Raw genomic sequence first — 14,184 nt, forward strand, 5'->3', positions numbered from 1 at the left:
AATAACTTACCTTCTCCTGGATGGCTTGCAAGATGCAATGCTGTATGATGCAGGACACTGTCAAAGCTCCACTGCTACCTAGAGGCAAACACAGGATTTCTAGAGAGGTTGGGTTCCTAATGCTAGACTGCAGAACAAAGCTATTGTGATGATTTGTTCAGTCCTTATCTATGTATTATGTACTTGTTTAAAGATATTGTGGTGAAATGTCTGTATACCTGCCTGTTTTAAATCATAGATGAAAAAATTACCAGCTTTTCCCACACATGCCCACCTGTCCACCAGCTTTTCCCTCACATGTCCACCAGCTTTTCTATTACATGCCCTTCTGTTCACCAGCTTTCCTCACATCCCCCCCACTGCCCACCCAGACGTGACTGCTGCTAAAGACTCTGTATGGACGCGGCTTAAAATCAGTCCCATTTATAGCTCTTTTGCAATGCCAGTCTGCTATAGTAACGTTCAGCTCTTTTTTTTTTTAGCTGCGAGTTTATAGCTCTATTGCCATGTTCTCCTGTCTTTGGTACTAATGTGTAGGTAAGTGTGCTATGCGTTTTTACATTTCCCTCTTAGAATGTTCTATTGCTGTATGTTTATAGCCCTCTGATGGTGCCACTCTATACTAGTGATTTACAGCTCTTGTGTTAGGGTGAGGTTTAGCTCCGCTGGAGTGCACTTATGTCTCAGGCTCTAGTATGTAGTTTGCCCTGCATCTATGGTGGAAATTACCAAAAAATCGTGTTTGGCGCTGGATTAAATCCACCGCACATCACCAGCGGTATTGACCTCCAGAACTCCTGGATTTAACTTTCGGTGGTTTGGAGGGTAATTTCCAAATGGCCAGCGATGTGTCAGGGTTTACAAATGGCTAAAACGACCGTTTAGTGAAAAACACACTTATACAATGAATTTTTTCCCATATGAAAACAACATTTATTATCAATATTATTATTCTCTTAATCAATAACTAATGATTGCCCTGAAAAGTCATTGTGTATTTTGCCTCCTCTTGTGTCCTGAATGGTCAGACACTTCAGACATACTGCTGTCACGCCTATGATAATCATTTTTTTTCTATTAGTGGCTTTCATGGTGGTTTTTGAAACCGGCAATGATGTGTCTGGTGGTTTCTCTCTTTTATAGGTGAACACAAGTCATGGTAATGTGGAGCGCGGGGCTTGGTAAAATGGCAGGTTTTTGCAGGTTTTCTAGCAGTTTAGCCTTTAGTAAATCGGGTGGTTTGCAAACCACCAGAAAAAAAACAAAAAAAACCCAACATTGATATTGCAAAACCGCCCGTCAGTAAATTTCCTCCTGTACGTTAAAGTTTTAGGTATTTATATACTATATGGAGCTTTTACAAATGGCTGATTTTTGGCGTTTTTGCTGCAGGATTTAAAGCAGCAATTATTTTAGTTAAAAGGTGATACATTGGTGAATCTGCTGTGCCCATACACTTCGCACAGTGTCCCTGTGAAAAACAGCCCTGATTGGTTAGTTCAGTGCGGGCCCAATTGGCTCCTCCCTACTCAAACACCCATCAGGATTGGTGCACACTTCAAGTGCTTATTTGAATATAAGGCTGGGGTATTGACTGGCTCGGGGTCTATATAAAGAACACATGCTTCTGCATCTGTCTCTCTGCAACCCTGGAGAACTGAGTGCTGGGGCTATTATGGGGTTATGGCTATAACTGGTGCAATTGAAGATTGGAGCGCCACAGTGCCTTTCCAGCAGCGCAAGAGGAGGAGCCTCCACACTGTTGAGACTCGCCTGGATTGGATACCCACAGGTGATCACTCATATACAGTATCTGTGTTACCAATGAAACTGCTGCATAATTAAGTTAACCCATGCTGAAGTGTGTTACAATCACAGTGCCATTATTTACCTGTTCTTCCCCATTATTGTCATTTTCGATGTTGGTTCCTCTCTTTACCTCTTTCATTAATAAACCTGACTTGTTATATTAACTGGATATTTGCCTGACGTGAAATATGTTCCCAATTCCACGGTACTAGGGGTGAGCAGTAGGCGTAAGGAGACTCGGGTAGAGCCAACCTGAATGGCGTAGTCATTCTTCAGTGGCGGGAGATTGGTAAAGAACAAATAAATGTAAACAGCAATAAATGATCATGTATAATTTATAAATCGGATGTCCGCAACCTGTTGGACGTCTTGTGGAGCTGATACATTGTCCAGCAGGGAACAGGGTGGGGGCGTGCGTTACATACGCCAAATTCACAGGGTGGGGGCGCGCGTTACATACGCCAAATTCACAGGGTGGGGGCGCGCGTTACATACGCCAAATTCACAGGGTGGGGGCGCGCGTTACTTACGCCAAATTCACAGGGTGGGGGCGCGCATTACATACGCCAAATTCACAGGGTGGGGGCGCGCGTTACATACGCCAAATTCACAGGGTGGGGGCGCGCGTTACATACGGCAAATTCACAGGGTGGGGGCGCGCGTTACATACGCCAAATTCATAGGGTGGGGCCGTGCGTTACATACGCCAAATTCCCTATGTTACGTTGTCCGGGAGCTTAAATGTATAGAGGTAGGACATCGACGAGACACCAATGCTGTAGTAGTGCAACAGTTCTGAAGCATGTAATGTTATGTGGTTACTTAATAATTGATTGGTACAGCTGACACCAGATCTGCAAGACTACAACATCAATTTTAAAGTTGCAAATATATATAGAGAGAGATATACACAGTATATATAGCTATAGATATATGTATATATATATATATAGATATATATATATATATATATATATATACATACACAGTGTATATATAGATATATAATAGTCTGTATAAGTAATCAGTTTATGATCATATTAAGCTATATGGCTGTCACTGTGGGCTCTGGACTCAGAGACTGACTAGCAGCAGTTACAATTAGCGCTGGAGAGGCTTTTGCGTTCTGTACCCATGAGACTACAACTCCCATAATGCATCTCTCCCGCGGCCGCTAGACAGGACCAGTCTGACCCTTCTGTAGTGCAGGAAGTATCGTGGAACGCAAGCAACAGGAAGCGACGTGGAACGCACACACCGGAAGTGCTTTGCTAGCCATTTCCTTTTAAGACTGAAGCAATAGAAAGCAGAGAGGAGAGACCAGAGAGATTGCTGCTGCTGCTGATGGGACAGTCAGTGACTCCAGGTAATGACATTTACTACAGGCTGTCACTAGGTGTCTATGTCATAGTGCAGGTGGAGCAGCCTCTGGTGTCACTAGTCTATTTCCCATCCATTTTATACCTACCCCCCCCCCCCCCCCCCAGATAACAGGACAGGACCAGAGTCACAGCTATAGTACACCTTGTAGGTTGGGTTACCAGACCAGCCATGTACAGGATAGACGGACGCGAATGGCGCTTGTTACATGGCCACCACTGTACATGCTAGGCTATGTGTTATATACCCTTGTCGGACAAATGTTTATCATCTTTGTATATACTATATATTTATGTTGACTTGCGTCCCATCCTCACATTGTACAGATGTTGTATACTGATGCTGTATACATACTATACTACTGACTTTTTTTTAATTTTTTTTATTCTTTTTGTTTTTTTGTAATGTATTCATTTATGTGACTTATGTCTTTATTCCTAACTTCCGTTTGGCTCAGATGCGCAGGGAAGATGGTGCTTAGGAAACAATACTGGTGACTGTGAGTAACCCAGGTTGGTAACATTATAAGCATTCATTATATGTCTGTGGCTCGTTATACTGAGTAGATGAGGTATCATTGTTCTTATCACTATTTTGCAGCGTCATTCGATGACATTACTTTTCACTGCTTCCATTCCACCAATGTTTTACTACATTTGTGTCCCATACCTGTTACAGGGACGTGCAGTCAGGGTAGGCAGGAGAGGCAGAGCCTCCCCTGTCATACTCCTGAGATTTGATATGAAAATTGATTAGAACAATACAAAGATATGTATAACTTATAAACATCATCTTTGTTTATTGTAATCATTTTTGTAGTTACCACTCACCAGCTTTGTGGATCTACCTGGGACTGCAGGGAGACGAGAGATGAGGCAGCCACAGCTCAGCCTCGCTTCTGTATAGTCGGACACTGCTTACAGTGCTGGGGGAGGGGCCACACCACAGGTAGTAAGCTGCACAGAAAGAGAGCTAATAGAGGCATGCCTCTGAGTATGGGGAGCATGCCTTGAGCACTGATGGACACCTTGGATGTGTCATGTGACCAGGAAGTGCCCAGCAGTGTTTAGAGATCGGAGCTCAGTCAGCAGAAGCAAGAGAATACACAGTGATGCAGGTAGGAGAATCAATGGACACTGAAGCTTAGTGTAGTGAGGGGAGAGTTACAGTGAGTAGGGGGTGAGACAAGCTCCCAGGACTCAAACCCATCTCCATGTGTGCATTACCAGCCATTGACCTCACCGCTCGTCACTGATCTGTTATATTAGGATTTACTTTTCATATTATGTGGACTATGTAGTATGAAAACCAATGAGGTAAAACTGTATTTTTACCACACTATGCTTTATGTGGCTGGCACAACTACATATTCAAGACCCTTTGATAATAGTGTTCCCTCTCTAGGTAAAGGGATATTCCAGCTCAATGGGGATTTGGCTTTCATCCGCCTTAACCCAGTCTAGTACACTAATAGGGAACCTATCTGTTTATGAGGTGCAGGTCCCCTGTCTTTCTGAAATGAGGTTGTCGAGTAAGCAGGACAAACAAAACCACTTACCCAAGGGATAAACGTGTGACTCGACCATAACCCAGAAGGCAGGTGTAGTGTGGAAATAAGTAAATGAAGTTTAGATGGGTTAATTATTCAGCGTAGAAATATTTTTTAGAATATTTGACTCACCAAATCCCCCCCTCCTTTCCTTTTGATCTAATATGAATGTAGTACTCTGGCTAATACTAGGGCTTCCGTCTCACGATAACTGGTTACAGTCGTTTAGCATCATGAATAGAATATAATTAAATATACGAGGAATCTATCTCTTTCCAAAGTTGTGATTTTTGGAGAAGAAACAAAAACTTGAGAGTCGTAATTTGGAAAGTGTAGCCGAGTGATTGAGGAAAGGGAAGAAAAATATGGTGAAATATTAGAGTGACATTTTCAACATTGTAAATAAACAAAACATTATTTGTATGTTTTTATGTTTCATTATAACGGTGTATAACCAGAGGTATGGAGCAGTGATGCACACAGAGCTAGTTACAGCTGCGATCCTCAGCAATCTGGTGCATTCAACAGTTGTTGAAGCGGTTGAATACTTTTTCGTGTCCCTCCCAAGTATCGGTTCCCCCATGTGAGACCCCTACTGTTGCCTGCCATCGATAAATGGCACCAAAAGGTGGAACCAAGAGTTTTTTTTCTCCATGGCAACTAAACCTGCCTAGACAGGAGGTGTGTTCTGTATACAGCACCTGATTGGACAGGAGCCTCTGCCAGTCCAATCAGTTTATGCATCCAATACACATCTCCACCCCCAGTCCGCCAGTATCGGAAGCCTTTGGCTCCACCTCCTGCAGTGGGTGGCTGATGAACTGGTAATGTCAGGTTAGGGGTCCTATACACTAATTGGGAGGCTGCCCAAGAAAGACAGGTTGTGAATAAATGGACAGACCCTTTCCTAAAAGTTATATATCTATATGATTACGCTCCAGGAAATTGTTACTTTGAACTGTCTTATAATATTTAAGAGTCACTGAATACGAGATGAATTAATCCCTAGCTGTAAAGAGACATTATTTGACGAACCTCTGCACAGTATTGTGCAGTTGTTAACAGACTTAGGGGCAGATGTACTAAACTTTGGAGAGTGATAAAGTACCAACCAAACAGCTCCTAACTGTCATTTTTCAAACACAGTCTGTAAGATGACAGTGACTGGTACTTTATCTCTCTCCAATTTATCACTTTCTACAGCTTAGTACATCTCCCCTTAATAATGAATAGTGTTCCTCCATTGCCCTGACTCCGAGAGGTATATTAATAGGTAGCGGAGGGGCTAAATCAGGTTTATGGGTTCAGTATCGGCCAATGATCTTATCCATGTGGAGGAGGATGTTGTGTGTTTGCAGGGGTTAGTTTTCTTCTGATTAAATGATCTCCGGTTTAGCGCGCTTATGGTATGGAAATTGTACAATTTTTCAAAATACTAGGCTATATGTCACGTTACTTTCTCTATTGCAGGTACTAATCATTTGTGGACCATAAGCTGGTAAGTTGCTGTCTTCATCATTATTTATAAGATTGGTCCACTGAAATGAAATACATCCAAAATAAGGAAAAGAAGACACACGGCAAATTCCAGTTGACCCTGATCATCGGCTGCTTCTGCCTCTCTATGTGAGGATCAGTGTGCCAATTCTGCAACACATGTATATGGAAAAATTGGATGCGTTTCGTCCCTTTCTGTAGTGACACGAGCAACTTAGTGCAGTACTATAATAAGGGAGTGTAATAAGCCCATGTCACCTAACCCAGGTTTAGATTTCAGGATTTAACTACCATTAATATGTGACTCTGAAATACCTCTAATATCCAATCTGCCTTTGTTATACAGTCCAGGAATAATTTCCTCTTTTCCCTATTGTTTAATTCCTTCACATTCAAGCTAAAGAACATTAGTATTTCAACATTAATAGTCTGTGTTTAACTTACGGTGAAAGAGGAAGCATATTAGGGGGAACATAGCAAATAGTTACATAAGTAATATACATTTTGACGGGTTGGGTACGGGATCGCGGCAGTCGGGATACCGGTTGTTAGATTACCAACAGCGGCGTCCCAATGGTCAGAATCCCGACAGGATTAGGTAAGTAGCCTAACCCTCCCCCTAATCATCTTTCACACAGCCTGACCCTAACCCCCCCACGCATCTTGGCCCTAACTGTCCCCTTAACCCACCATGCCCGCAGCCTAACCCTAACGCTCCCCACCCGCAGACTAACCCTCCCCGTAATGCCTATCCCTCCCTCCCTTCTTAATACTTACCCCCAGGATGCTGACTACATCCCATTTTGACATTAAGCATACATCAGTGACGGAACAGTTGCATCCCCAGGACACAGAGCAAAATTTGGGTAAGGGCACGGCGATGCTGCTGTAGCCTCCCAGGCTCTATTTCAGGAGTTTGCTGCCACTGCACTTGCCCCACTCATATGAGGCTCTCTGCTCTGCTTAGAGCAGAGTTGGGGCCTCAGGTAGTGATTTGGGCATCAGGCGGGGAGCAAGGGCCTCAGATGTAGAGAATGACCCTCATCTCTTGGCACCGTAGCGACTGCACAGATAGTTCAACCACTGCCGTACACTGAACTAAAAACTTAAACCCAAACCCCCACACAGTCGCGTGGGAAAGAACATTGACCCTATATCCAGGTTTTCCCACAACGCACAAATTCTTGCAGTGAGCAGAACATTTATTCTGTAGGAACAAGGTTTGTCCTATTTTAAATCCAGGAAAAGGAGAGGCTGCAAGTTTTTCTCCAGCCTATGACTAGTTGGGTATCGGGAAGAGAATCCACATCCAATAGGGCAAGCGAGAACTTGAAACATCAACAACGCCCAAACACAAATTCATCACTGTCTACATCAGTGGTGTCAAACTCAGGCCCTTCAGCTTTTGTGGGACTATGTATCCTAGCATGCCCTGCCACAGTGTTAGCATGCCCTTATAGCAAAACTGTGGCATTGCATGCTGGGATGTGTAGTTCCACTGCAGCTGGAGGGCTCGAGTTTGACACCACAGGTCTACATGGATAAGTGATACAGTGGCAGGAAACTCTTCGTACAGGTGACGGGTAATGTCCCCGTGTTGAACTAAATTCCATTCTCTCTTTCCGTGGTCTGTGTGCCTCACATGTTCCAGTAGGGGATCGATTGCTGCAAATTAAGTGGTGCCATTAGCGAGCGAAGGGACAAAGATAGTGTTTCAGTACTCACAAATCTGAGATCAAGTAAATCCTCATCTGTGAAAGGTTGAAGATTGAGATTAACTTGAGTATGTTTAGTAATTCCCATGCAGGATATGAACTCCATGAGCCAAATGTAACAGGTCGGTACAGACAAATCTGCACTTTTTTTTGGACTCTGACCCTACTACATTCGGCCCTAAGGTTTGGTGCATGATGCTCAGATAACAAAGGGACAAGAACGGCAGAAGATGTATTATTTTTTTAGGAGATGTAGCTCTGAGTTATATATGCTGTAGGCCAGTGGTTCTCAAACTCGGTCCTCAGGACCCCACACAGGTCACGTTTTCCAGGTCACCCAGCAGGTGCACAGGTGTAGTCATTACTCACTGACACATTTGAAAAGATCCACAGGTGGAGCTAATTATCTCATTTGTGTTTCTGTGAGGAGACCTGGAAAACATGCACTGTTTGGGGTCCTGAGGAACGAGTTTGAGAACCTGTGCTCTAGGCGTCACAGTCATGTTGCATGTCTTCTGTCCAGTGGAGACATCATTGGGAAATTGAAGGGGGTGAGAGCGTATGCCTTCAATAACATTGACCAAGCAGCTTGAGTAGGGCTGTAGCTCCCTAACTCACCACCTTGCCAAGCATGACCGTCTGTCTCATGTGTGTGAAAAAACGGTTTTAATTATCGGGAAGTCATTGTTATGCATATAATGATTTATGGGTGAACGGTAAATATGATTTGATGTGAAGGGAATGTCATTTTCGTAAGCTGTACAGCAGTGTGTGAAACGGGGAGATGAAGATTTTTGGGGGGATTGCGACATTTAAATTAGTGCACGTGTTGATGTATTCATTACCTAGATGGTAAATTAATTATGGGCAGCCATTAGCCATTTTTTTTAGCCACTGCCGCGTGAAATTTATTGGCAAGTGGCTGTCTCTGGGAATTAGCTGATGTAAAATCGTGACTGTGAAACACTTAAAAAAAACCCACCAAAATCACTTTTGCTCCAAAGCACAGACCTCGAGGTCCACCCCAAAGTAATTCCACGGCTCTTGAATTCCGATCATCCCACACCTGATACACAATGTTGAAGTGTGTTCCACTCCAGGTAGACAAACACATGGTAACACGAGGCAAGCCTTAAGCCGGATCTATTTATTTAATGACAATTAAGCTCTGCTGTCTCAGTAGACGGTGATTCAACAAAATCCATTGACCCTGTAATGCTCAGTACTTTGATTTGACAGGAATTTTTTTTCTGGGATGCAAGCAGTAATGTAGGGTTAGGCTGCGGAAGGGGTGTGTTAGGGTAAGGGTCACAATAATTACCTAAATCTGTCACTTTTAATGCTGCTGTAGATATTCTGACCGTCTGGATCCTGTACCCAACCCCTAAAACTTACCACTTGATCTCAGTTGTTAATATCAAACTCCTTCCATGCATCTCCGACCCATATTAGCTTCTTAAAAAAAAAATTATATTAATGCATAGAAAACTGAATATACCTGGTAGTATACATCACAAGTAGCTATGATACTGTACCATCTACAAGGTAGTCTATACTCAAATCCTTGCAATGATACAAAGTAACCTGTTCTCTGGGATAATGTAATAACTTGGCTAGACAGGATAACTAAAATTAAAATGGCCTATCTATGTACATATCTTGGTCAATTTCATAACTGGCTGATACATTTTTTTTGTGAGGACGAGCCCCCAAGAACAAATTTTTTTCTCAAGACATTTCAATGTTACAATCTGCATCCCATCTAAGTCACCTGGTGGCTGGTTTACTCCGACACAAGTTATAAAAATGTATTGACCTGGAAGCAAGTTGAACCACCCTGATTTTGCTCCGTGTCTGACCTAATCTATGACAAAATAGGGGTATTAAGATGGTGGCTGTGTCAAAGTTTGGGCTTGTTCGCCCCTACAAACAGCTTACAGCACAGATTTGATCTGGTCGTAATAAGCCCTTTCAAATTTCTCCAACTCTTAGATTTTATTAATTTGCTTCCAAGGGAAGGCATTTCCAGAACACCCTAAATAACTTTACAAACATTTCACTTTATAGTATAATTCTCAACACAAAATAATCCCTGACACCTAAACCTGAACATAGATGGAAGGCCAACTTGGGCAAGCCATAGGATGAGAAGGCCTGATCCACAATAAGGGAAAGGGTATTAAATTATTTACTCTCGACCCTAATAAAAGAGAATTGTTATAAAACCCACTATAGATGTATTCGGTACCTACGAAGCGTCAAAAGGCCTAAACTTTGTGTTGAAGAAAAGTTTTGGGTCCTTCCTTCACATCTGAGGATGTGCCCCAAGATAACAGCTTTATTCGATGTCTTCCTTTCTTCTTTCTTCTTCTCTTAAATTACATTCATTCTTCCGACACCTTAGACCAGTGGTTCTCAAACTCGGTCATCTAGCAGGTGCACAGGTGTATTCCTTTTTTCACTGACACATTTTAAAAGATCCACAGGTGGAGTTAATGATTTCACTTGTGATTCTGTGAGGAGACCTGGAAAACATGCACTGTTTGGGGTCCTGAGGACTGAGGACCTGATTCCGACCCGCTCGCTAGATGCGATCGCTCGCCCCCAGCGTATGCAAATTTGGCTAAGTGACGGTATGGTAGGTGCTCACTCGGAAAGGCATAAGCATGCCCACTTTGTTTTGGCGAGCGATCACTTTGTGTCTATAGACGCCCTTTATCTTATGTAGAGACGCCCACTAGCGCACGTCATCTCCAGGAAGTGTATTAAAACTTTGGTACATCGAGGACCATCGGAAGGGATCGCAGCACTTGTGGTTGCCTTACCTTACCGCAAGCACTGCGATGACTTCTGTGTAAAAACTGTCAGGTGACCTGTACTATGACGCTGGCTGATAATTATGCACGCCTCTGAAACGGCGTTGAAACACCCAGGCACGCCTGCGTTCGCACCTCCACTCTCACGTTATTAGTATCCTGCCCCTGTTACCACCCACAAACGGCCTCTCCTGTCACTCATTACACTGGGCTGTCTCTGCTGGGCGAATGAGCGGATTGTGATCGCTCCGAGTAGTTTGCGCACGCAAAGAATGAAGCGTGCGCAGTCGCTTAACATTGTCCGCGTACGACCGCGTGGCCGCTTGCGACCGGGTCTGAAAGAGCTCCTGAGTTTGAAAACCTGTGCCTTAGACATTCACAATCTGAGGGTCCAGTGTGTAAATTGTACTACTTGTACTTATTAAAGACTTGCCATCACATGCCATTGTAGGAATTGTGAGGAATAAGTGATATTATTGGATGTGGTGGTATTAGGAGAAGAGCATGTAGCTTTGAGCTGATCATTTGTACAAAGTAGTATGTTGCTACAGGCACATACGACGCGTTTCGCAATATATTATAACTGCTTCTTCAGTTACGATTATCAGTGCACCAGAAAAGCTGGTAAATCTGGGCTTAGTTTAAAAGAAGGTTTTATGTAGGATGTTGTCATTTTTAATAATATTAGGTTTATCCCAGTGTTTATATCACCTAACCACAATGTATTTCTTTCCGTCAGATTTCACTGACAGTACAAAAAATGTCTGGAGAACCCCACACTGCTACTTCTTCACCGGACTGTATGAAAGAGGATCACAGTACTGACCTAAATATCCAGACTGCAAAATCCTCATCAACAGATGAACGAAACACAATGAGCGCTTTGAAGAATGTTACTGAGAAACTGACTTCAAATGAAGGACCATACTTCACTGACATTGCCACACCCGTAGATCATACACAGTGCACATCTTTTCAAATTAAAGAGGAATCAGTCTCATGTGATAAAGCAAACCTCACCGACTACGACATTTATACACCTACAGACTATACACAGTATAAATCTTTTCGTATTAAGGAGGAACCAGTCTCATGTGATGGTGGAGACCACTCAGACACTGATAATTATACACCCACGAATAATACACAATATACATCTAATGATATTAAGGAGGAATCAGTCTCATGTGATGGAGGAAACTTCGTTGACGCCAACATTTATACAGACGCCGATTATAGACAATATTTATCTATTCATGTTAAGGAAGAATCAACTTCGTGTGAAGAAGAAAATTTCACAGACACAGACATTTATACACCCACATATCATACACAGTATACATCTACTCATATTAAGGAGGAATCAGTCTCATGTGATGGCGGAACCCTCACACACACTGACATGTATACACCCACATATCATACTCAGTCTACATCTACTCATACTAAGGAGGAATCAGTCTCATGTGATGGAGGAACCCTCACAGACACTGCCAATTATACACCCACATATCATACACAGTATACATCTACTCATATTAAGGAGGAATCAGTCTCATGCGATGGAGGAAATTTTTCACAAACTGAAATGTATCCACTGACCGATTATACACCATATTCTTTTACTTATATTAAGGAGGAATCAGCCCCATATGAAGAAATAAATCCTACAGACAGTGACATTTATGCACCCTCAGATGATACTCAGTATACCACTCTATCTACATATACTGAGGAGTATGGTAAACAGACAGTAGACGAACCGCTCTCATGTTCCGCTTGTGGGGAAAGTTTTCGAACAATAACACTCCTTACCAGGCACCAGCAAATTCACACCGGAAAACCTTCGTATTCTTGCCCAGAATGCGACAAATGTTTTACCAATAGCTCAAACCTCGTCGCACACAAGCGGATCCACACTGGAGAGAAACCATACTCGTGCCCTAAGTGTGCGAAATCTTTCAGGTCTAACTCCAATCTCGTTGCGCACCAGAAAATCCACACGGGGGAAAAGCAATATCCCTGCTATGAATGCGGGAAATGTTTTAGCAGCAATTCATATCTCGTCATACATCACCGGATCCACACAGGTGAGAAGCCGTATTCCTGCTCTGAGTGCGGGAAATGTTTCACCAGTTTTTCCGAGCGCAACAGACATCAGAGAATTCACACAGGCGAGAAGCCATATTCCTGCTCCGTGTGCGGAAAATGCTTTCTGAGTAGCTCAGAGCGTAATAGTCATCAACGAATCCACACACAAGAGAAGCCATTTTCCTGCTTCGAGTGTGGAAAATGTTTCATCAGGAACTCGGACTTTATCAAACACCAGAGGATTCACACGGGCGAGAGGCCGTATCCTTGCTCTGAGTGTGGGAAATGTTTTCGCAGTTCGTCGGAGCTTAACCGGCACCACCGATTTCACACGGGCGAGAAGCCGTATTCCTGCCCTGAGTGTGAGAAATGCTTTCTCAATAACTCGAAACTTATTCGGCATCAGAGAAGTCACACGGGGGAGAAGCCCTACTCTTGCTCGGAGTGCGGGAAAAGTTTTACCAGTAACTCGCATCTGGTTAGGCACCTGAGAATACACAGGGTAGAAAGCCCACATAGTCAAAGTTGAGCAATCTTGTTTCGTATTAAAGGAAATGCTCATTTTAGGTTTAGACAAAATTCTCCACACCTAGATAGCAACTTGGCAAAGGTGCAAGGGCAGGGCGAGCAAAAAATATACAACGTACAAGACAAGCTAGGGAAAGCAAGTCACCCGGAAAACGTAGAGTTGAACAAAGCGATGACTGTTATTTAAATTTATTTAAAAGTATCATGCATGAATAATCTCTGAGTGATGATGATGATAAATGTGTATTTTAAGCAGGCCGACATCAGTGTTACGATCTCGAAAACTGGGGGCTGCCATATTTGCCTATCAATGTGGCTCATACTGTGCTGTATGAAAAAGAGCCGCCATATAAAATTGATTGCTGTAGTATGTTCTACTGTTTATGTCACGTTATGTTAATGTGGTATGTCATCGGCATTAAAAGTCAATAGGAAAAAAGTCTGGGCAACTTTATATAGTCTATTGATGGAAGGAAAAAAACGAGTCTTCCTCTCTCCAAAGTTTATGGAGAAGCAAAAGTTTGCACAAGTCAGGAGGGAGTTGGACGGGGTGATGGCGTTCTTTGTAAAGTATTATGGTTATGTAGAGCACTGCAAAAATGAGATTTCCTTTTCCACAGTCAGACTGTTGACAGAAGATGACCCCTACTGTGGGTAAACACAGTATATATGATACCCCGGGTTGGGTATGTGATCCTGCATACACCATGCCGGTGGTGGAAATACTGATGCATGCAGATAAATAATTTAATCCTAACCCACCTTTCCCGCAGCCTAACCCTCTGCTCCAGCAGCCTAA

The 14,184-nt window shown here is 43.0% G+C and overlaps 1 protein-coding gene across 1 annotated transcript; it reads left to right on the forward strand.

Annotated features, from left to right (window-relative positions):
* The first annotated feature begins 3,126 nt into the window (after nt 1-3,126).
* Nucleotides 3,127-13,814, forward strand: LOC148505647 (uncharacterized). Its single transcript, XM_088447932.1, has 4 exons — nt 3,127-3,175; nt 3,647-3,701; nt 6,209-6,236; nt 11,506-13,814. Exon 4 carries the CDS (start codon nt 11,527-11,529, stop codon nt 13,384-13,386), a length of 1,860 nt encoding a protein of 619 aa, XP_088304058.1. The 5' UTR covers nt 3,127-3,175; nt 3,647-3,701; nt 6,209-6,236; nt 11,506-11,526; the 3' UTR covers nt 13,387-13,814.
* Nucleotides 13,815-14,184: the final 370 nt, after the last annotated feature.

Source organism: Taudactylus pleione, unplaced genomic scaffold (assembly GCF_031769625.1).
Source record: "Taudactylus pleione unplaced genomic scaffold, aTauple2 ptg000445l, whole genome shotgun sequence".
NCBI lineage: Eukaryota > Metazoa > Chordata > Amphibia > Anura > Myobatrachidae > Taudactylus > Taudactylus pleione.